A 21234-nucleotide genomic window follows, 5' to 3' on the forward strand; every position below is an offset into this window, starting at 1 on the left:
GAAATGAAGCTATCTGGACATTATGTAATTCAAGTTATGTGATTTAAACGAGGATGCGCAACATCGCATGTTATTCAAATGTAAAATGAAGACATCAGGTTTAATTTTTATTTATTTATTCAACACCACAAACTGTATGTCACACAAACACTGATAAGAAAACTGAACACTATTAAAAACACATTAACCAAGCTGTACTCTTCCCCTCTGTTGTCATCCTGGATGCTGACGCCATGTTGTTTATCTGGCTTGTTCAGGCTGTCACTACTTTGCTTAATGTAGCTTAAAACATTGAAAGGATTAGAATAAAGAACTGAGGAGAATTTTAAGTGAATAGTTGCTCCATCTTGCTCTTCGATGTCCTCCTGCACCATGGAGGTGTACGCTCGTTTGGAACCAGTCCGCCTGGTGGGAGGACAGCTTCTCCTTGCAGGACTGATAAAAACAAAAACTCAGTTGGTTGTTGTGTAACGGAAGTAAACACAAGCTAACATTATGAAGAACTTTGATTTACCTGCTGTAAATTGGCTCGACGCCTACTGATTATCACTGGAGTAGAAAGTCCGACATCATTCTGTGCTGTTTCGCTCAGCGACCGGTGTCGAGCTGTTAGATGAAGCGGTCCCGCTTGGCATCAAATCTGTCGACTCGTATCCAAAATCCAGCTTTAATTTGTTGTTAAGTTGTTGTTAGCTGGGCTTTCAGCCCAGAGGAAAGTCCTTACAGAGAGAAGTCCCAGGCAGCGCACATGCGCGTTAGGTGAATGTACAAAATTCACAGCGCCAACCAATGACCTGGCATGGCAACTACAGCGGATTTGGTGGATTCATGTAAACACGGAAACCGCTCCGTGTCAATGCAGATTTTTTCCTCGACTCAGCATCTGAAAAACCTACCCCCCCCCCCCCCGCCGTGTCCATGTAAATGAGGCCCCAGTTTTACTTTTTTCCCTTTCATATGTAGTGTGATGCTGATCCTCATTCATTTTACAAGAACATTTACATTTCCAAGATTCAGATAATCTGGGTTGACATCTTGAGTTACTAATAAACATACTACTACTTCACACATTCTCATCTGTTCTAGACCACCTTAGCTACTCTGGGTGAGCTAAACTTGCTTTCTACAAGCTGCCGATCGGAAAAAAATAAACCTGTACTGCACTGTGGCCATCGAAAAATGTCTATTTTTATTTAAATGAAACTTCATACCCATTGATGTCATCTCTACAGGAACCATGGACGCATGGGCTGCTGCCACACTCATCTACCTGGGAGTAACAGTATGGGGGCTTAAAACCTTCAGGACACTGGCAATGAAATCCATTCTCTTCATCAACACATGTTCCCCCATTTCTACAGGGGCTGGATGCACACTCGTCTATTTCCACATTACATTTGGGACCTGGCATGAGAAATTTCATACAAGCATTAGCATTTTCTTTGTTAAAACTCAGTTTTTTCATCTGAAATTTGATGTTTTCAATTTCAGAGAGCTTTACCTGTAAAACCAGGTTTGCATACACAGTCATAGCGGTTGATGCCGTCTTTGCAGATTCCATAATCACATGGGTTACTTGCGCAATCATCAAAGTTAATCTCACAGTTTGTGCCTGGGGTGGAAAAGAGACATTTACCATGTTTTTAGTCCATTTGAAATGTCTTGAAATATAAGGTGGCTTGTGTTTGGGGGTTTTCCTCCTACCTGAAGTTCCATGCTGGCACTGACAGATATACTTGTTGACCTGGTCCACACACTTACCCCCATTCTGACAGGGGTTGCTGTGGCACTCATTGAGCTGATTCTCACAGCGATAGCCTGTGTATCCAGGATAACAGCTACATGTAAAGCTAGCAATGCCATCTATGCAAGCACCATGGTGGCATGGGTCAGGCTGACAGTTGTTGATATTGCTCTCACAGAGTCGTCCTTCATAACCTTAAAAAAATAAAAGAAGACTGTTAGTTTTTTTTTAAAACATATTTTTGTCAGTATTTTAAAAACTACTTATTAATCTGTGACTTCAGTATTATTTCTGTTGTTGTTGCAAATTATCCATTATATTGAACACTCTCATTTTGTTTAATTTCCCACAAAAGTTTCCTCAGATTGTGGCTCTGACCACTGTACCTTCTATGTCAGTGATGCATGTTTTTTATAGCAAGTAACTGTTATGTGGTATATGTCTAGAGAAATGTTAAGTTGGGTAAAGCAGTAAAAACAGGCCCTACACAGGCCTCCCAGTCTTGCTTATGATGTTAGTGGTGAAGGGAACAATGGATGGCACCACATTTTGGTCACCACCTACTCAGCCTGCTGCCCTCTGGCAGAAGGTACAGGAATATTAAGAGCCGCACAGACAAACTCATAAACAGCTTCTTCCCATGGGCCATCCAGACTCTAAATACCCATTAAACTCCCTAAGTGCAATTTTTCTCTAGTGCAATATGTTTGGTCACTTACAGGATGTGCAATATATTCAGGCTGCTTCCACTTCCTCACCAGAATTCTTCTGACCAGTATATCTGTATTTTCAAAACTGATGTTCCTTGTGTATCTAGGTCTTTAATGTCTGCACTGAATCGTTGTGCATAAATGTATGTTGTTGTCTTTTTTTAAATGAATACATCGTCAGTTGAGGCACTTTTAATTTCATTGCATTGCTCATTGTGCAACGACAATAAAGACTATTCTATTCTACTCTATTCTATTTAACAGGGCCACTTCACTCTGCAGAAGGGGCCCACGAAAACAACAAATACCAAGCAGCTGGCCACTAAAACAACACGGCAAGCTCCTCTGTTTGTATGAATACAAACAAACAGTAAATATCAGCAAACAGGCGGCAGGTTTAAGCATACAAGTTTTGATTAACGGTACAGGTCACTGTATCTGGCTCGCTCATGCTCTGGTTTTCAAACATGAACATAACTGAATGTAAAGGAATGTGCGTTAAAAACTAACATAAGGTGATGTGTAGGCTTTTAAGAGATGAACAGATGTCGGGGTGATGACCAAGACTCCTTTCTTAACAACGGCTGGTGCTCAGTGACCCCGTGATCCTGAGAGCCACTGAGGGAAAGAGGGGGATTAGGGGCCTCAGCTTGGTCTGTATGGCCAGCAGACACCCAAAAAAATAGTACAACCCCAAACCATTGAATACTTAGCAATGACCAGATAAGTGCTTGAGGATCATCTGCTCCTGTGTCTGGAGAGTCATGCTGAGTAGTGTAGTGTGTAACAACTATCCACTGACAACTATTATATATAGAAACCCTTACCTTCAGCACAGCGGCACTCAAACCCATTGGGCCGGTCGTAGCATTTTGCTCCATTTTGGCAAGGCGTGCTAGCACACTCATCTATGTCAATTTGACACATGGTGCCAGTAAAGCCTGGGACATGCAAACACAGAGGTTAAGGGTCAGACAGACCGTCCAGTGAAAGGGTCCATGCTTAGGTCAGAGGGCAGATGTTAGAGGCCTTCAGTTAGATTAGCAATGTCTGACTGAGGTAAAGCTGGACAGACTGGTTAAGGCCATGACATCTTTGCATTTTAACCAGTGCTGAGATGACTGTCACAGGGCAATTATATTTTAGAAAAGCGATGTGCAATCTTTTCTGACAACAAATTCTTTAAATAGTTTTAAAGTTTAGTATGAAAAATCTTGTTGAAATATTTTGTGAATGAAACATGTCCATTGCTTTTCTTAACTATAATAAAAAATGTACAAAGTACTTTGATACGTTTAAGCAACAGATTGGGCTGGGAATGAGTGGGCAAAGAGCCCTGGGAAATGTGAATTGTTGCACTGTCGATTAACAGTTTGAAAATGGTTTCTATGTTTTGGTGCTCGGGCTGCTAAGGAGATGTTTACAAAAGATGGTGGGATTGTTTCTACCCAGCACCACCACTACCCCCCTTCTATTTGGGACCCCCACTCCTCCTTTACTGCCAGCATCAGCTCCACTGTCTCAATAGCTAGATGGGGGGTGGGGGGTACGTCTGTCCCAGATGTAAATTGCGGACTTGGAAAAGAATCTCATTAGCAGGACTGCTGTCCCCCCTTCCACCACCACCAGGGCAGAATGAGGGAGACTGCTGTCCCTTCCACATTCCACAGATAAGGGAAGCAGGGGTCACAATAGTGCCTTTGTTAAGCAGGAGGATAGGCAGCTTGTAGGCCTTGCCTTTTTATGCAAGTGCTGGCTCTAAAAACCAGCATGCAGAAGTGGTGAGGCTGACCTTCCTTCCTCTGGTTCTAGGGACATTTAAACTTTGACTTTCTATTTTTTTCAGCACTTTTGTTCATTGGGAGTTTTTAACAAGCATTACAGATGCACAAACAATTCAACTTAGGATAATTCAGGGAAGTATACCTGGCTGGCAGGTGCATGTGAAGCCATTGATCAAGTCCTGACAGATGCCATCGTTGACACATGGGTTGCTTTCACAGTCATCTATGTCAACCTCGCAGAAAGTCCCCGAGTAGCCTGGAAGATGGAAATTCAGACATGAATAACTCATTTCTTACCAGTTGTGGATAATTAAATAATGCTTAGATTATGTAAGGGTAAGTTAGCTCAAGAATGCATGACAAGAATGCTGATTTGAACAAGAAAGAGAAGCTGTGGGAAATGTTTTACTCATGGGAATTTTGGACATGGGTCTCTGCTGAGCCATGAAAAATGGAATAAAAGATCCCAAGAGCATCCTTGTATTCCCACTCCACTGACCAGGAATCACCACACCCTACTGTCCATGGAACGTTGCCTCTTTTTGAGTCAGTGTCCCATTCAGCAGATACATGTTATACAGTCTGCATTGCCAAACTATAGTGGGCTCTATCCTTTAGATGAAACTGAATGTGAATGAGAATGTTGCCCCTGCAGAGAGGCTAGCGTGGAATCAGAAATAATCAGCGGCTCCACGTGAGCCTTGCCAGGCTGACTGATGATGAGGACGGTGATGAGGAAGGTCTTGTCTCTGGAAATGAAGCAGTGTGGGGGGAGGGCTCTGGGAAAAAGCCTCTTTCCCTCACTGTGTCTATGAGGGGTGCAAAGTGGAGCACAGAGGGGCCCTATTGTTCCACTCCATTCCCACCACTCTACCTCTCATTAGTATTCACAGCACACTCCTCCCCCTAACTGCTCGGCCTCTCTCACATCCAGGTCTATAGACCCAACTCCCAGCTCTAATTTGTATAGCACCCAAAACCCATGCAGGGTACATGTAGGACTGTGCGTGAGGTTCATTTTGTTTATATCAGAGTACCCAAAACTACAACCCAATACAAATTAATATCCAGTCGGTTGTACAGTGCAATGCAGAGATTGTTGCTTCATCCACACTTTAAAAATGATGGTGTTGCGTAACAAATCTGCATGGTAGAAATTTGTTTTCAGTAGAAGGTCAAGTTCAAATAAGTTAATTCCCTCTATTGTGAAAAAAAAAAGATCTTTTGTATTCTGCAACACTTTGTTATTAATTCTATAACAGTATTTTGGTCAAAACTGTGAGATGTTTCAGATTCACTTTGTAGATGTTTTTTTATTTATTTTGGCAGAAGAAAATTTTAATATTAATTATTTAAAAGTCACAGGTCTGTCTGTACAAGTCTGATTTTAGCATAATTTGACAAGATTTTTTACACATTCAGTCCTGGTTTGTTTAATGTAAAAGAAAACATTTCTATACAAAATTTAATTTTTTTTTTGTGAACAGTAATGTTTAGACATCAATTTAAAAAAAGGACATGAACAAAGGCTCTTTCGTGAATCTGTTTACCTGGCATGCAGATGCATGTGAACTCTCCAATACGGTCTAAGCAAGTTGCATCGTTCTGGCAGGGCATGGAAAGGCATTCATTGATGTCAATCTCACAGCGTGGTCCAGCATATCCCCGACCGCACTGACACTGGAAGGAGCCCTCTGTATTTACACATTTCCCAAAATGCTCACACGGGTTTGCACCTGTAGATATAAGCAGAACAGTACATGAAATGCACTCAATTTAATACCAGATAAAAAGCATTTGACTACATCACTGAAAAGTGTTGGAAGATAATTAGCTATCTTACCAATTGAACATTCATCCATGTCCTGATTGCAGGCACCTCCCACAAAACCAGCAGGACAGGTGCAAATGGCACGTCCATTTAGAGGGTTGGTGTCACAAACTGCACCCTCATTGCACGGATTACTCACACATGCATCATCAAGGTGGCACAGCAAACCTGTGTAATTATTTCACAAGGAATATTTACTTCACTTATTCTCATATTAGGGACAAAGAAATACAATTTTCAAAGTGACGTACCTGTCTTCCCAACTGGGCACTCGCAGAAAAAGGATGCCACTCGGTCATGGCAAGTGGCACCATTAAAGCAAACAGCTATTGCACAATCATCGATGTTCTCACTGCAGTCATCGCCAGTCCAGCCATTAACACAAACACAGGTATGACCACCAATGGTGTTGAAGCAAGTACCACCGTTATGGCAGGCATTTGGTTGCATGAGACACTCATTGACATCTTCAGCGCAGTATTGTCCTTGAATGGTAAAGTGATATATTAGTTCGAATATACTCACAATGATAGAACAATTCAGTCAGATTTTTTACAAGCTGTACCTGTCCATTCAGGTGGACATTGGCAGTTGTAGGTATTAACTCCATCTACACATATTCCTCCGTTCATGCACTTGTGACCTGGACAGTCATCCACATTATTCTCACAGTTGTGTCCCTCAAACCCTGAAACAGATTCAGTAAGAAAAGGGGTTACAAAACACAGATAAGGCAGCACCCACCAGCTGAAAGTTTAACAAACATTTAGATTTTCTTTTTCAGAATACAAATCTTTCTTCCCCTATACTCAAGTCATGTTTCCCACACGTTTGTGGGAACGTTTTCAAAGTGTGGGGTAACGTCGGCAGTAAAAGAGTTCAAAAGGTGTCTGACTGTTTACGTCTTCGTTTGACTTTTCCCACACAATGCCAGCAGTGGTAGTGATTCCTGCCTGCTTCAGAGGTCTGCACTCCTCTCAATGTTTGCTTGTTTTATAATCTCTCACAGTTTCAATGACTTCCTCTCTGGCAGTAGACATTTCCTGTCAGGTCCCCAGTGGGAAAGCAGAAGGCTCATAAAGTAAATTCCTTCTGTTGTGAACAGAGCAGAGTGAAGAAGAGAACAGGCATGTTGCCTCTTCAACTCTCCCACCACCTCATATCCCATAAGAAGCTATTAATAGCAGACAGGAAGTTGACCTGAGACACAGCAACAGCACTACAAGCTACGTCACCATGCTGGGAAAATCTGTTTGACTTTAGCACCCTGCTGAGGGCCTGGGAAAACCATGAAAAATAAATACAAACTGTGTGCGAGTTCTTGATATAGAGTTTTGTACCTGCTAGACAAGCACACTCATAGGAATGGTCACTTGTCTGGCGACAGGTGCCTCCATTAAGGCACTGAGATGGGGCACAGGGTAAGGTGGACACCTCACAAGTCCGTCCACTGTATCCTTGCTGGCACTGGCACCGGAAAGACCCATGGGTATTACTGCAGAGGCCACCATTGAGACATGCTCCAGGCTTGCGGCACTCATCGATGTCATTGCGGCAGTTCTTTCCCTGGTAGCCAGGTGGACATGAACAGTTGTAGTGATTATTCCAATTGGCACAGCGGGCCCCATTAGCACAAGGACTTGTGGCACATGCATCGATGAGGGAGCAGTCTTGGCCTGATAGTAGATGAAATGCATCCAGTTAAAAAATTTTTTTTAGCTTTCTTAGACAATTCTTTTCTAAAAAGTCACTTACCTCTAAACCCTCTCTGGCACACACAGGTATACTGTGGGATATCATTAACCACCTGGCTTCTGCAAGCTGCCCCATTCAGACATGGTGATCGATGACAGGGATCCAAGTGTTGACAGAGAGAACCAATAAATCCTGGGCGACATCTATCAAAATCACACACGCATTAAGTACGTAGCTCACAGATCACAAAAAATCATAAGATAAAAGAACTAAATGGTCAACGTAAAGCTGCTGAAACATTAATTGTTGGCTAATGTCTATTATGCTGTAGCTTTTGGTATACGGTTCCAACGACACCTTGGCAAAACCTGATTCTTGACTCATACAGATAGCTATCCCTCTCGGTTTTGGAAATATTTTACGTTTAGCTCATGAGTGCACATCAAGTCATACATTATAACTATATAAATTGACATCAAACATATAAAAATGGAATGATGCCATTTTATGTGCCTTATTGGCTTCATGAAGCAGATTCTGTTGTTTCCAGATGGAAAAGCTCATGTTTTCAAGCCAGCTAACATTTGTTCCACTGTTAAACTTTTTTTGTTTTTTTTTCCCCCCACATTAAAAGAAAAGTAAAAGACGAACACACCCAGAGACAGCAGTCTGGAAACTTAACAAATGTCAACAAATCCTGACATGAAGAGAAACAAGAAACACATAGTATCCATGATTGGAATAAAAGAAACAGCTGCAGCGTTTGCATTAAATAAAGTCTTCTTGCTGTGACGGCATTGTGATGCAACAGCACATTATATCAAACAGCTTGGCTACACTTAAGCTGTGCCAGACATATTTGTCAGTTATTGCTCATATGTGAAATGATCAGAATGGATACGATATTCCCTTTATCAACGTGATTGTTTAAACAGGCTGCATTACAAATCTGTATACAAATGTAATACTTCTTAAAGAAGATTTTGCAAGTACTTTTGATTATCTTTTACATGTGCAGTTACACTGACCACCCTGTTTTGACTGATGCCAAAATATTGCTAACATATACTCTGTCGTAGCATGCACAGGCAGAAACTGAAACTGGTTCCATACTTTAATGAACAAAAATTGGTGATTGTGTGGACGTTTTGTTCATCTGAACATGCTGCACTAAGAAGCTGAAGAACATCTGAACAGGGTTTTCTATAGTGCCTGCTCGGCAGTGCTTCTATGGGAGTTCAAAAAGATTTGTGAAGCTGGTAACTCTACACCCTCCGTGGAGCCTTTGACCAGTGACAAACCCCCTCTTCAAACAGTTTGATGCTGGTGGCAGGGCAGTGACAGCTGGCTTCTGGCCTGTCTTTGAATTTCTTCATTGGAGGAAAAAGATAAACTTTGAATCAACAATAGGTTATTTTCTGTTCTCTTGTAGTGGATATATCACCCAGCTATCACTTTTTATTGTTTATCTTTCGATACACACATTCCTTGTGATTAACACTACAAATACTTGCAGTCTTCTTGTGCCAGCAGACTGAAGATGTTCAAAGTTTAGCTCATGAAGATACACTGATTTCCATATGTGCTGCCAGTGAAACATGTTTCTTTTTATAGATGAGAAAATAAAAGGGTGTTCGGTTCTGATGGACTTGATTAGCTTAAGAAATTCAGGAGTCAAATGAAGGAGCTACAGGGATGCATAACATTCACAATGACAAACATTTACACATACACAGAAGAGAAAATGTCTAGCGTTCTCAATGAAATAGTTTGATGGTATATAGAAATCATTAGTATGCAAACAATAAATACCAAAGGAAAAATAATGTATTTTTACAAGAACGTGCAAAAAGTCAGTAATGAAGCACTAATAATGTCTTGTGACGTTAAATGGAAGCTACTCTCGACTGCAAAGAGGGAAAGAGGCTGCACAGATACAGCCTCTCTATCTTCTAAATCCCCTCTGAACGCCAGCTTGGCTTTCTCCTGAACTACTCTCACGCGCTGAGAGGTCATGTGTCAGAGGTCCCCTGTCTGATTGTGATGATAATGTCCGTCAGGCTGCAGAGTGTGGTGTGGTGCTGCTATGCAGGAGAAAACATCTTTTTTAGAAGGTGCTACTGGTGGTGAGAAAGAAGAGATGAGAGTGGTCTGGTCCAGCAGGAATGTCATGTCATATTTCCTGTAATCCTTGGCCCTTTGTTCTAAAAACACACTACTCACTCCTAGTGCACAATTCCTGTTGCCCTAGCAACCATACAGACAAACAAGCAAGCCTGACACCCAACCAGTCCCTGCTCCCCCACCCTTGGTCCCCATGGCTATTTGTCATGGCTTGGCTGGGTTTATTTAGAGGCAAATTAACTATGTCTGGAATCTAGGGTGTCACTAAAAATGAAACACAAATGTGGCACAAAGAGGTCTTTGACAGTACCAAAGAAGAAAGTCGCCCGAAGACATGAAAAATACAACACAATCTGTCCAATGCTTCTGGAACCTCACGTATTGTGGTCAATTGAGAGTTCAGGAAAATCAAACTGTTGCAATACTAACAAGCTATTCTTGCTCTTTTTAATAGGCCATTATGAGTCTCTGTAGACAAAAAAGGATCTCAACAGCACAATTAAGGAATCCCTCTGAACACCACTGAACATTAATACAAAGTCTAAAATATTAGGAGTGTTGGAACAAAAGGGTTTTCAGTTATGATGATCAAGTGTATAGTTGCTACATTAGTAGACATGAGTGCATGAATGCGTGTCTGTAAAAACAGAAGTGTTGTCTGATGAATTATTTGTCCTCCCTGATAAATGTACATCAAAACCAAATAGCCAAAACACACATTCTTTTGTCTAGACTCAACTCATTGCCAACATGCTACTCCCACAACACACAAATCAGACTGCTATCAGTGCAGAGAAAGTGAAAGACATGCAACTTGATGCTAGTTTTATATCCAGCTATGAAAAATTTGCTTATCAGTTTCTCTTTAACCTTGTGGATTCTTCTGCTTATGGGAAAAGCAGGGCAGGATTTGAGCCTTTGCCTGCGTCTTACTCTGTGCCAGATATGAACGGCAGGTGCAGGCTGCTATTGTGCAATGGGCCCTTTAGTCATACTCTGCGACTGCCGACATCTGACCTTTGAGGAAGAGAGTGCAGCAGATGAGAAGGAGGTCTATGAGTTCAGCACATAGATGGCCAGAGTGAGTAATCTCCCCATGTCAACACATGTGACGGCTTTTGCCAGCTGCAATCCTACCATCTGTTCACATCTGTCAGAGCACCTCTGGGTGTCCAGCATTAAACTCGTCTGCCAGACTTTAAGCCAAAACAACTGTGCTGTTTTGCCCATGAGACTGACCCAGTAACAAACATACATACTTGCACACATGAGGCATCTCTCAAGACCTGGTCATTCTTTGCAAGCGCATGCATTAGCAATTCCACAGTCTCAAGGCACATTTTTAAACAAGAGCGCCACAGCAAAATAGGCAAATGCATGCAACAATCACTACACACTTAAACACAACAAAAGAAACTTACAACCACCTTCAGCCTTTGAGGAACTGTTGTAGAATCAAGAATGCATACAAGAGAAGATCCACTGAAGAAGTTAAAGAAGAAAGAAATATTCTAAACACAGTTTTCTGGTTTAAAACACAACATATATTATATTTTACAGTGATGTTTTTGTTTTTCCTGTATCAAGCATAAGCATATTTCATCTAATTAGTGTTGATTTATGTAAGAACATTTTCTCACCTATACTTGTGTCATACAATCCTAATTTTCCTGCTTTCTGGTTCACTTGAGCAGAGTAACCTGAGCTCATCCTCTTCTACACAATAGCAGCTATTCTGGCAGAGGTCAGAAGGTGGTTCACCTTGAACAAAGAGGATGTAATCTCTGACATGGTTCATACGTATTGTCATGCTTCACAGAGAAACAAGTTGAAAAAGAGCTTCCTTATCTGTTGAAGTAATTTTACATCAATAGGAGAGAAATAGTAGCAACAGAACAAGTGTTTTATTAGTAGCGACATTTCAAGTTCTTTACTTTAAGATAAAATGTTTCAGACTTTTTGGTTGTTCACATTTCTAAGAAACGTTTTCTTTGAAATCTTATTTTCTTAACACAGCTTTCTTTTCAATCCCCATTGCCACAAGCAAGCAGCAACCAGCTTCTCCCCTTTATTAAGAGTCTCCACAGACACCACCACACTGCCAACAAGGGCCCATCCTTGCCCCCTCCCTCCAACAGTCTCCTCTGCTTGGCTCTTCTCAGCTTGGCTCTCCCTTCTCCTGCAAAGAGCCAGATTGGGGGTTGGGATTGTTTTGTAGCCCAAATAAAAGAGCTAAAGTAGTCAGAACCCCTTTGTACAAAAGTGTTGGGGGTGGGGTGGATGCGGGGGGGGGGGGAAGCAGTGACCCAAACAGCTAGTTTTTAAAGGCCTAGGCTGTAGCCTGGCAACAGTAACCCATAGTGAGACAAAGCCGGAGTGAGGAAAAAAAGGGGTAATGAGAGACGGGGCTTCGCAAGGACAGTTGGGGAAGTTCAGAAGACGGCTTCTCCTTCAAGTGCAGATAGTTCTGAGTGGCACTAATGAACATGGTACAGTTACATTCAACCCTTGTGTTGGTGTGTTTCATGGTATAAAGGACTAGGTACGTTTAAACAATGGTATTCACATCAACAATGTTAAAAAAAAGATTTCCTGAGGCCTTTCAGTCATGATTTTTTTCTTCTTCTTTCGGCTGCTCCCTTCTTCAGGGGTCGCTACAGCAAACTATGTCGCACGAAGACTTAGCAGTTATTTTTTACACCGGATGCCCTTCCTGACGCAACCACAGACCACCGAGCTATCACAGCCCTCTATGTCTGCTAACTAGGGTGCCAGAGGGAGCAGATGGTGCGGGTTAAGTGCCTTGCTCAAGGGCCCAGAGTGGGACAAATGAGGGTGGAGGCAGGTGTGGGTGCTTCACCTATCCCACCCACATTTTGATGTTGTTTGTACTCGGAGTCAAACCAGCGATCTTTCGAACACAGGTCCATCTTCTCTAACCTCTGTGCCATCACTCTCTTCAGATATGAATTCAGACATGATTGTAAAAAATGGTATTATAACATTTTTTGTCAAAATAAATAACTGATAAGAACATGGCAGAAAAAGTATGTGAATCCTTTTAACCTCCGATAGTTTTTGTTCAAGTTCACAATTTTTTTTTAAAGAAAATACCAGAAATACAAAGATCCCCTTGACAAAGAAACCATCATTGTGTTGCGGGCTGCATCAATACTGTTATGATAAGGACTAAACATGTGCTCACATTTTATTTTGTTACTTTATTTATAACTACCATGATTTTTTTAAACAAGTTTCTGTTTAGTGTCAGTTTGGAAGAATGGGCTTCACCATCAGATTTTTCAAATACCAATGTGTTTGCCCATAACCACATTGCATGAATCCAAGAGTCAGGGTCCTTTAAAGCATTTTCAACTACACTCAACCACAAAACCCCACCCAACCACCTAAATCAAACCAGATTTTTGAAACACTCTGAAACTGGAAAGACCCCATCTAAAACCCAAACGTTAAGCTTTTGTGTTATTTTAGTGCAAAAAAATAAGTAAATTAGACTGTCTTTTGGTATGTGTTGCTATTCACTACACAGCAAATATTGTCTACACTGGGAATGAGAAGTAAATAGACACACGCAAACATCTGATAAGACACACTCCACACTTAACACTGTTGACAGAAACTGTCACACTGACTAACTAAGACCAGCACAGACTCCACGCTTATAGTCCTGAAAGAAAGGGGATTTTTATGGGGCACTGGCTAAGGTTCTTCATGATAAGCAACTGTCAGAGAATGTTTACTATCTCAAGTGCCGTCATCCATAAAGGCAATGGTGTTTCTACAAAACGATGTGTGCCAGCTAATTTTTTTTTTTTAAACTCAAATAAATAGCATTGTTTTAGATTTATTTTTCTCTCTGGTGTTTAGTTTCAAAACTTTTAAAAGAACCTGAAATAAAAATAAAATACAAATAATAAACTTTAGAAACTGCCTGGGTAAAGTAACATTGTTTGTATAAAGTTTGCTTATTTGAACAGCGAAACCCTTTTCCTGAATCATTTAATGAAAGAACCATCTTTCAAGGGAGGGGAGAAACTGGGGAAATTCTACTGGCTTCAGTATGTAATTCCAACCAGGCCCACCTAAATGTCTCGACAGAAGTCATTGTTTTTTTATGATAGCACCAAACAGCAAGTGGATAAAACTTCAAAGTCACACTTATCCCTGTATAAGCATCCAGTTCAGACATACAGAGACTCCAACCGGATGTTCCTCTGCCAACTCCCAATAATGGAAAAAGTGACATTATTTTGGGATGAGTGTGACATACAAAGGAGTAAATGGTTTTAACTCAACATTTCCAAATGTACTTTCAAAGCAGTGACAGAACTTTTATTTATTTATTTTTTTTTTTTATTTTTTTTTTTTGTAACTTAGCTATGTGGTGGTGAGTTGGTGGTGGCAAAACAAAATGAAGCAAAATTTGGAAAATTATGGAGCATGAAGCTCTCGGAAGCTTAAGCTGTTGAGATAAGACAGGATGTGCGTAGCAGGGAGGTCAGAAGGCACCACTTCCTTTGACAGGGCCTGGGAACCACAGCTCCCAGTCTCCCAACATGACCCACTACGAAGAAGAGACAACAAAGCCACATCTTCAACCACTTTGTCAGTTTGTACTCATCTCCTGGTGGATATAAATACTGTCATTTGATTCTGCTCAGTCTTCAGTACATCAATTTTCTTGGGTAATGGCATAACAATGGACCCATCTACCCAACAGGGCAACATGAGTGATGCGAGCTTTGTGTTGCTTCACAAAATTGCAGAGTAACAAATCAGAAATCAAACAAGTAATCTGAAACATTGAATTTTCTAGGAGTTGAGGCTAACAGTATTATTAAAGGCATTCCTGAAGGGGCAAACAGGGCAAATGGACAGGGGATAGAGACAATAACCTGAAAGCACCAGAGGGAGACGAGGATTCTTACTCGCTAAGCATTCCTTTCTAATCCACCATAAAGATGCCAAAGAAAACACTAGCCCTGAGGTGCCATGAACTAAACTAACAATCGAATCTGTCTCTTTGCTATGGTCTTTCACTAAATACATGCCTTGCAATGCAAATATATTTCTAATTATGTCAAAATGCATTATTAGCCTTTTTGTCTTAAAACAATGCAACGGTCTATGGTTTTCATTAAAAAATCATTTTCCATTCTGAGAAAAAATAAAACCTAGCTATTATGAAACAAATAATACTATGCTTTGATCTAAAGCACTTATGCTTGTATCGTGTCGATATTTTCTAAAAGTTAAACAAAGTCAAGTACTTGCAGAGATTTTAGCAACAGAAATGGGCTTCCACACTGGGTGGACAGCCTGCTCTTTATCAAAAGCAAAGATGTCCTTTTTCATTGTGTTTTAAGAGGCTAGGGTTTGCTACAGGGTCATGACAAAACACAATTTATTTGCTGAGCCTGCTACTGAGGCCAAGGGCAAAAAATTTATAGCATTCAGAAGATCACTGAATCCCGGGGTCTCGGGCAACAGAAACGACCCACATTCATTTCAACTTAGTTTGGCAGATATGAAGGGAAAGAGCTGGTGATCTGTGATCTGCCAATGTGCTAAAAAAGAGGATGAGACTTGAGAGCTAAGACAACACGCAGAGAAAAAAAAACAAGATCTTGGTTGCTGCTGCTCAGTGAGAGAGGCAACATGTGCTACAGGGGCTGTGGGCTACCAGCTTCATTCCTCCACAAGCTTGTTTCTCCCAGTATGGGGGCGACTGACTGCTCAATGGCAACACCTGGCCCTATGCTTTCTTTTTGTAAAGATCTGACTTCACTGGATTACCATCACAACATCCACCAGCTGTCCTATACGCAGACACCCCCCACCCCCCCCTGCCCACTAACCCTCCTCCATCCAACTCAGCCTCTCTCCACCCTTTCCCTACCCCCAGTCCAATCTCTCCAGCTGGATCCTCTCTGAGTGACACCCTCTCAATCTGCCTAATTATTACTCCTCCAGTCATGCTGCAGTGGCCCTCTTCACCCACATGCTCTTCAGTTGGACTTCCTGACTGCTCACCTACAAGGCAACATTCACAGTGACATTATCAGCCATTCACTGTCAAGTTCAACGTCCCAAAACACTGAAAGATCATAGAGAATACTTAAAAAATGATTGTGTATGTGAAGAAGAAAAATGTCAGGACATGTAGATGAAACATTTCACTTGTCATTCAAAAAGTATTTGGAATATATTTTGTGCCAACCATTGATTAGTCAAACTATTTAACAGTAGCACAAAAACTAAAGATCTTTTTTTTTTTCAAACAAATTCAGCTTTGAAGCATTTAAAATTGCCAATTCTCTGTTTACCAGATAATAATCAATAATTAAATTTGGAATTAGAACTTAGCACTTGAAAAGAATGGACTTTACAGCTGCAGTCAACTTGTTGCTAAAGACTCACTGGTCATCTTTGACACCAACGCAATGGTCACCATTTTCTGGCGCAAGTGGGCTCTGTAACTATTTTACCAAATGTCTTAAAAAATGCAACAGGTCCTGATGTTTAGGATTTTAAAAAACAAGTGGTCTAAGCTTCCACAGACACGTAATGGTGCTATCATTTGTTGCACCTTAAAAAACTTGTTTTTTCTAAGTTACAGTACATGTTAGTGTTTGGGGTGGTATACCGGTACTTTGGGTAAGATGGCACCTGTCATTCTCAGTATTTCATTTATGTAGGAAGCAATTTCCTATGGCGGAAATCAAACAACAAGACAAATTTACAATGAGCTCTATGTTTTCCATAAAACAATATGCAAGGTTTTAAAGAACAGAGGCATTTGGCTTATTTTCCACTGGTATTCCAAATTCTTTGCAAATGCCAAAGCATGTGTCTGTTTTATGTTTCATTCCCCTCTGTGTTGCCCGCATTTTGCCATGGCCTTTCTTCTCAACGTCTCTGCACCCTGTGCTGTGGTGCCAGGTTTCAGCCAGGTATCTGGGGGAAGAATGGATCTTTTTTGCTGTTTTGGATCTCCCATTTCTGTAGGTTCCCATGGGAAGGGGTGGGGTGGCTCCACCACTCAAAGTACTGGTCCGACCACTCTCATGTGTCCACGCTCGGCTCCCCTGCTCTACGCTGCTTTGGGACTTGTACACATTGTGACATTTAATTTCCACTTTCATTAGAAATGCTTTAACTTTAAACTTGAGCAACTTTTCTTTTCTTTTTTCACACAATGATCATGAATACATGTGTCTAATTTCTTTACCATATGCAACTACATGGTCACAAAGGAGTAATGGAACAAAAAAGACAAACAAAGGGAAAGATGATGCTGCCATGCCACTAAATTTGGAAATTTAAAAGACTACGCTTTTTAAGTAACTTCACAGGAGGGTGATTTTATTTTGAGTGGTAAAAAGAAAACCGTTACCGGTACTTCTAAAACTGATGGTAAGCTTGGTGTCAAATGATGTTTTAAATACATTTAGACTCAGCGACTCTCAAATATCTTGACTAAAGCTAATGATTAAAAAATGTGGGTAACAATTACTTGCTTCACATGCCGTCAAGTTACACATTATCTAGCATGGAATGGTTACTACAAGTAATAAAAAAAAAATCTTAACAGAACAAAATGCAGCACTGACCCAGCTCCAATACACAGCACCAAAAGCTCTCACCAATAAATTAATACATTTACTGTTTTGGAGGGAAACAAAGGCTTCCAAAGAAGTTTTTGTCATGCATTTCATTTATCTGAAACACTTAAGCATGTTTGCAAAACTACAGGTTTTTAAATGAGGCAGTCTCCCCCAGGCAACTGAACTATTGTAGCAGTCTCCCACAATCCCACCACCACCACCAATTAGAAAAACAAAGGCCTTATCATTGCCAGAAGAGTTCACCAGTTCACAGGCAGAAAACAAGGAAAATTCATAAAAAAACATCCAGGAAATCTTTCACATAAACTTTACACGAGATTCACAAAAAAAATTAACATACAGCTAAAAGAATCAGAAGTTAGTTAAACAAAAAAGATCCTAGGGGGAAAAAAAACCTGATAATCTGACTAAGCCCTTTAACAGGTGCAGGAGATGAGTGAGGCAGTTAAACATGTTGAGGCATGGTGATGCTCATCAACAGGCCTAATCAATTTTATACCTTTCAACACTAAACCCACATGTTGGTTTGGCTGGCTGCTTTAACCACACAACAGAATCTAACAGTGGACAGCTCACTCTTGAAGAAAAGGAAACCAAACAAGACAACATTTGAACGTGAATCTTTAATGTAATGTTGTAGGGAGTATGCTTTACTTACATGCATCGAGAGGGTGAATCTATGCATGTCCCTCCATTTTCGCAAGGTCTGTATTTATCCACACAGCGAAATCCTGTGGAAATTCAGGAGATTTTGTTAGGAAACCATAATTTTTTTTTTATCACATATCCCAACTTATATAGAGACCTCCTTCAGGTTATAAAACCAGACTGAAATGAAATGACAAAGAGATAAAACAAGCTGTGGTTTCATCAGTTCTGCACATTATTGTGCCAACAAACACTCACAAAGCTCAGTAAAACTCCCTGATTGTGATACTTGGACAGCAGGAGGGCCTTTCCTGCTGGGTTTGCTGTTTACTTTGTTCAAATCAGATAAACCTTTGTGTTTCCTTGATGGAGATACAAGCTTACTTTTGTAGATTACAGAAAAACTTGTTTTTAATGGCAATTATTTATCATATAGATTAGATAGCTTCAACTTGAACAATGCGTAAAAAAGGAATTGTCTTTTAAACGTCCATACTCTTTATATTAATGGTTTATCAACTGAGAAAGATAATGTTTTACAAAATAAACTATAATTTAGTTAAAACCTAGAAGTAGTTATTTTTCTATTAGTGAATTTTGTGTATGAAATAATCTGGCATGATGAGAACCTGATTCTTTCAGAAAGTTGTCTGTCTATTCATAAACTGGGTAACAAATAATCAATGAAATTATGAAAGTTGGGTTTTTCTTGTAAAATAGGCTTCTGCTCATTAGCAGCCTGCTCGGATGATCTTCATCATGTGGACGGGTCATTTGTCCTGACATGTGCAGACAACCTGTGGATCTAAAAACACCAACATGCTGCGAGTTTTCATGAAACAACTGGACTCACCTTCGCCAACATGCAAACACAACAAGAAGAAAATAATCCATAGGATATTCCCTTCCATCTCTGTGGAAAAGTTTCCAGCGTATGAAAGCAGATCTTTTGTTTTCAGTAGAAATACATCCTTTGTTTAGAGTTCACAGAGAAATGAAATGTCCACCACTGATGGGGTTTTGTTAAAGGCCCCGTCCCGTTAAGATCCTCCGCAGCTCCACAGCGGCTGCTCTGATTCTCCTCTCGCCTCCTGAAACTTTTGAAAAAGTTTCTCCTTCCCCATGAGTCCCAGCGTCTAGTTTCACTCCGCCTCCTCTTCCTCATCCTCCTCCACCCTCCTCCTCCGGTTTTTCCTCTCTTATCGCACACGAGCGCGTGCACACGCTGTTATACGTGTGCGTGCATGCATTTACAAGACAATTACATAAATCATATTCTAATAAATATGATTGATGTGTTTTATAAGTAGGCTAAATAAATGAATGCATTGCATTTATACAACGAAAGGCCTGTGCCACAGTTTTTATGATCATGATGAGAAATGATTTTGGTCAAACCTTATCCATGAGGTTCGAGTCCAAACTGAAATGGTGTTATGAGGTTAAGCTCAGTGTATATGCAGGGGATGACTCTCAGCTACCACCACATCAAGCTGTAGTTCAATATCTGTAAAACTGATCAAGTTTGGTCAATTTGTCAATTAAATGTGGCAGCTGCTCAAGGGAGTGCAATGAGCATCCTAGTATCTTTTCCAACTGGAATCCAGTTAAAATAGTGCAGACACCAGCCAGGGCTGGGAGAGCGTTGCTACATTATCCACACCCAGCTGAAAACACAAAGACACAACTATACTCACAATCGTTTAATACCTATTTGTAACTGCATTCTGACTCAGTTAAAACACAAACATCTAACGATGGCATAATCACGTGACCTTTTAGATCTTTGCTCATTTTGTGTCAGCAAAATCATAATTTACTCTAAAAGCTTGAAAACGGTTTCCCTGCCAAGCGAAGCAGGTGTCGGTGAGGCCTAACAAGCTCTTGTGGATGATGTCACGTGCACTAACGAAGCTGTCTCCAAACCAGCCTGCTGCATTCATGGCCCAACTCTCTTCGGTAATTTATGCGCAGCACGAGGAATAGAGTAACAGAAAAGGGGGAGACGTTAGGGCAGGGGCAGTGGGCTTGAATATTAGTGCGCTGCCCTCCCCTGCAGAGCGAAACTGTGTCATAATGCTGGACCGCTTTTATGATTCAAATCAAGGCTATTGTCTCTGCGAGCGACCGGCTCTGTGCTGTGCAGCAGAACAACTAGGCTACTATATGCCTGCTGCAGAAAACGAGTCCACAGTGGGCTGAAGAGGTGCTGGCTCAATTGAGAGAGCTGAACTAAAAAAGTCCGGACTCAGATTCTCAACCTTGTCGTGGGGGAAACAGAGATGCCCTCTATCTGCTCGTCTGCTGCCCTGTAAACACAATTCACTCGCTTATCAGCAATTAATCAACTCTAAACATGCAAACAAACAAGCTTACACATAATTGGACACATTCCAGTCTGCCTAAACAATACAGAGATATACAGTCTGGAAGTTATCTTTGTTTGTTTTGAAATTCAGCCTGTTCATTTAAAACATGATTTTAAGTTTGAGAAATAGACCAAAATTAGCATTCACTTTGGAAGTTTCACAAATGATTAGCATTTTAGGCTCAAAGGCATGTTTAGTTGTCATTCATTATTGTTCCTTTTAAGCAAATTATTTATGTTTGTTCTGTGTTATTTAGATCAGGATTTTAGATAAATAATTAACCTAAAATAATCAGATATATCTGAATAGTCTTACCTTTGCATCCACTAAAATGTTTCAATGGCTTCAGTCCTGTGAAAAGCTGAAGGTCTTGCTGTTGATTGTTGAAATCTTCTGAATCATCAGAGTAAAGCTAAAATCAATTGTTTGAATAGAATTCTATTTAAAATTGACCATTTAATGCCAGTAAATAGAGATTGTGAACTTTAAGAAGAAAAAGTAAACAACAACAAGGGAACTTTGGTTTTGCTTTTCCTGGTGCAACTTGTGAAAGTGAACACCCCAGCTAAAAAATAAAATAAAATACAGATTTTATTGTTCCATATTTTCCTAATAGAGCACTTTGTTCTCAAACTGCAGGTTTACTTGTGGTTCCTAGAGTTTCCAAAAGCAGAATGAGA

The 21234-nt window shown here is 40.6% G+C and overlaps 1 protein-coding gene across 1 annotated transcript in view; it reads right to left on the minus strand.

Annotated features, from left to right (window-relative positions):
- notch3 (notch receptor 3) overlaps positions 1-19278 on the minus strand; it is a 28310-nt gene extending 9032 nt beyond the window's left edge. Inside the window, 13 exon segments of the mRNA XM_037689090.1 lie at positions 1212-1404; positions 1502-1612; positions 1705-1938; positions 3282-3395; positions 4381-4494; positions 5789-5974; positions 6082-6237; positions 6321-6554; positions 6635-6757; positions 7410-7745; positions 7825-7967; positions 18196-18268; positions 19039-19278. Coding sequence (XP_037545018.1) covers positions 1212-1404; positions 1502-1612; positions 1705-1938; positions 3282-3395; positions 4381-4494; positions 5789-5974; positions 6082-6237; positions 6321-6554; positions 6635-6757; positions 7410-7745; positions 7825-7967; positions 18196-18268; positions 19039-19096 — 2075 coding nt within the window. The 5' untranslated portion in view covers positions 19097-19278.
- Positions 19279-21234: the final 1956 nt, after the last annotated feature.

This window comes from Nematolebias whitei, chromosome 15 (genome assembly GCF_014905685.2).
Source record: "Nematolebias whitei isolate Nwh7 chromosome 15, NemWhi1, whole genome shotgun sequence".
In the NCBI taxonomy this organism is placed as follows: domain Eukaryota; kingdom Metazoa; phylum Chordata; class Actinopteri; order Cyprinodontiformes; family Rivulidae; genus Nematolebias; species Nematolebias whitei.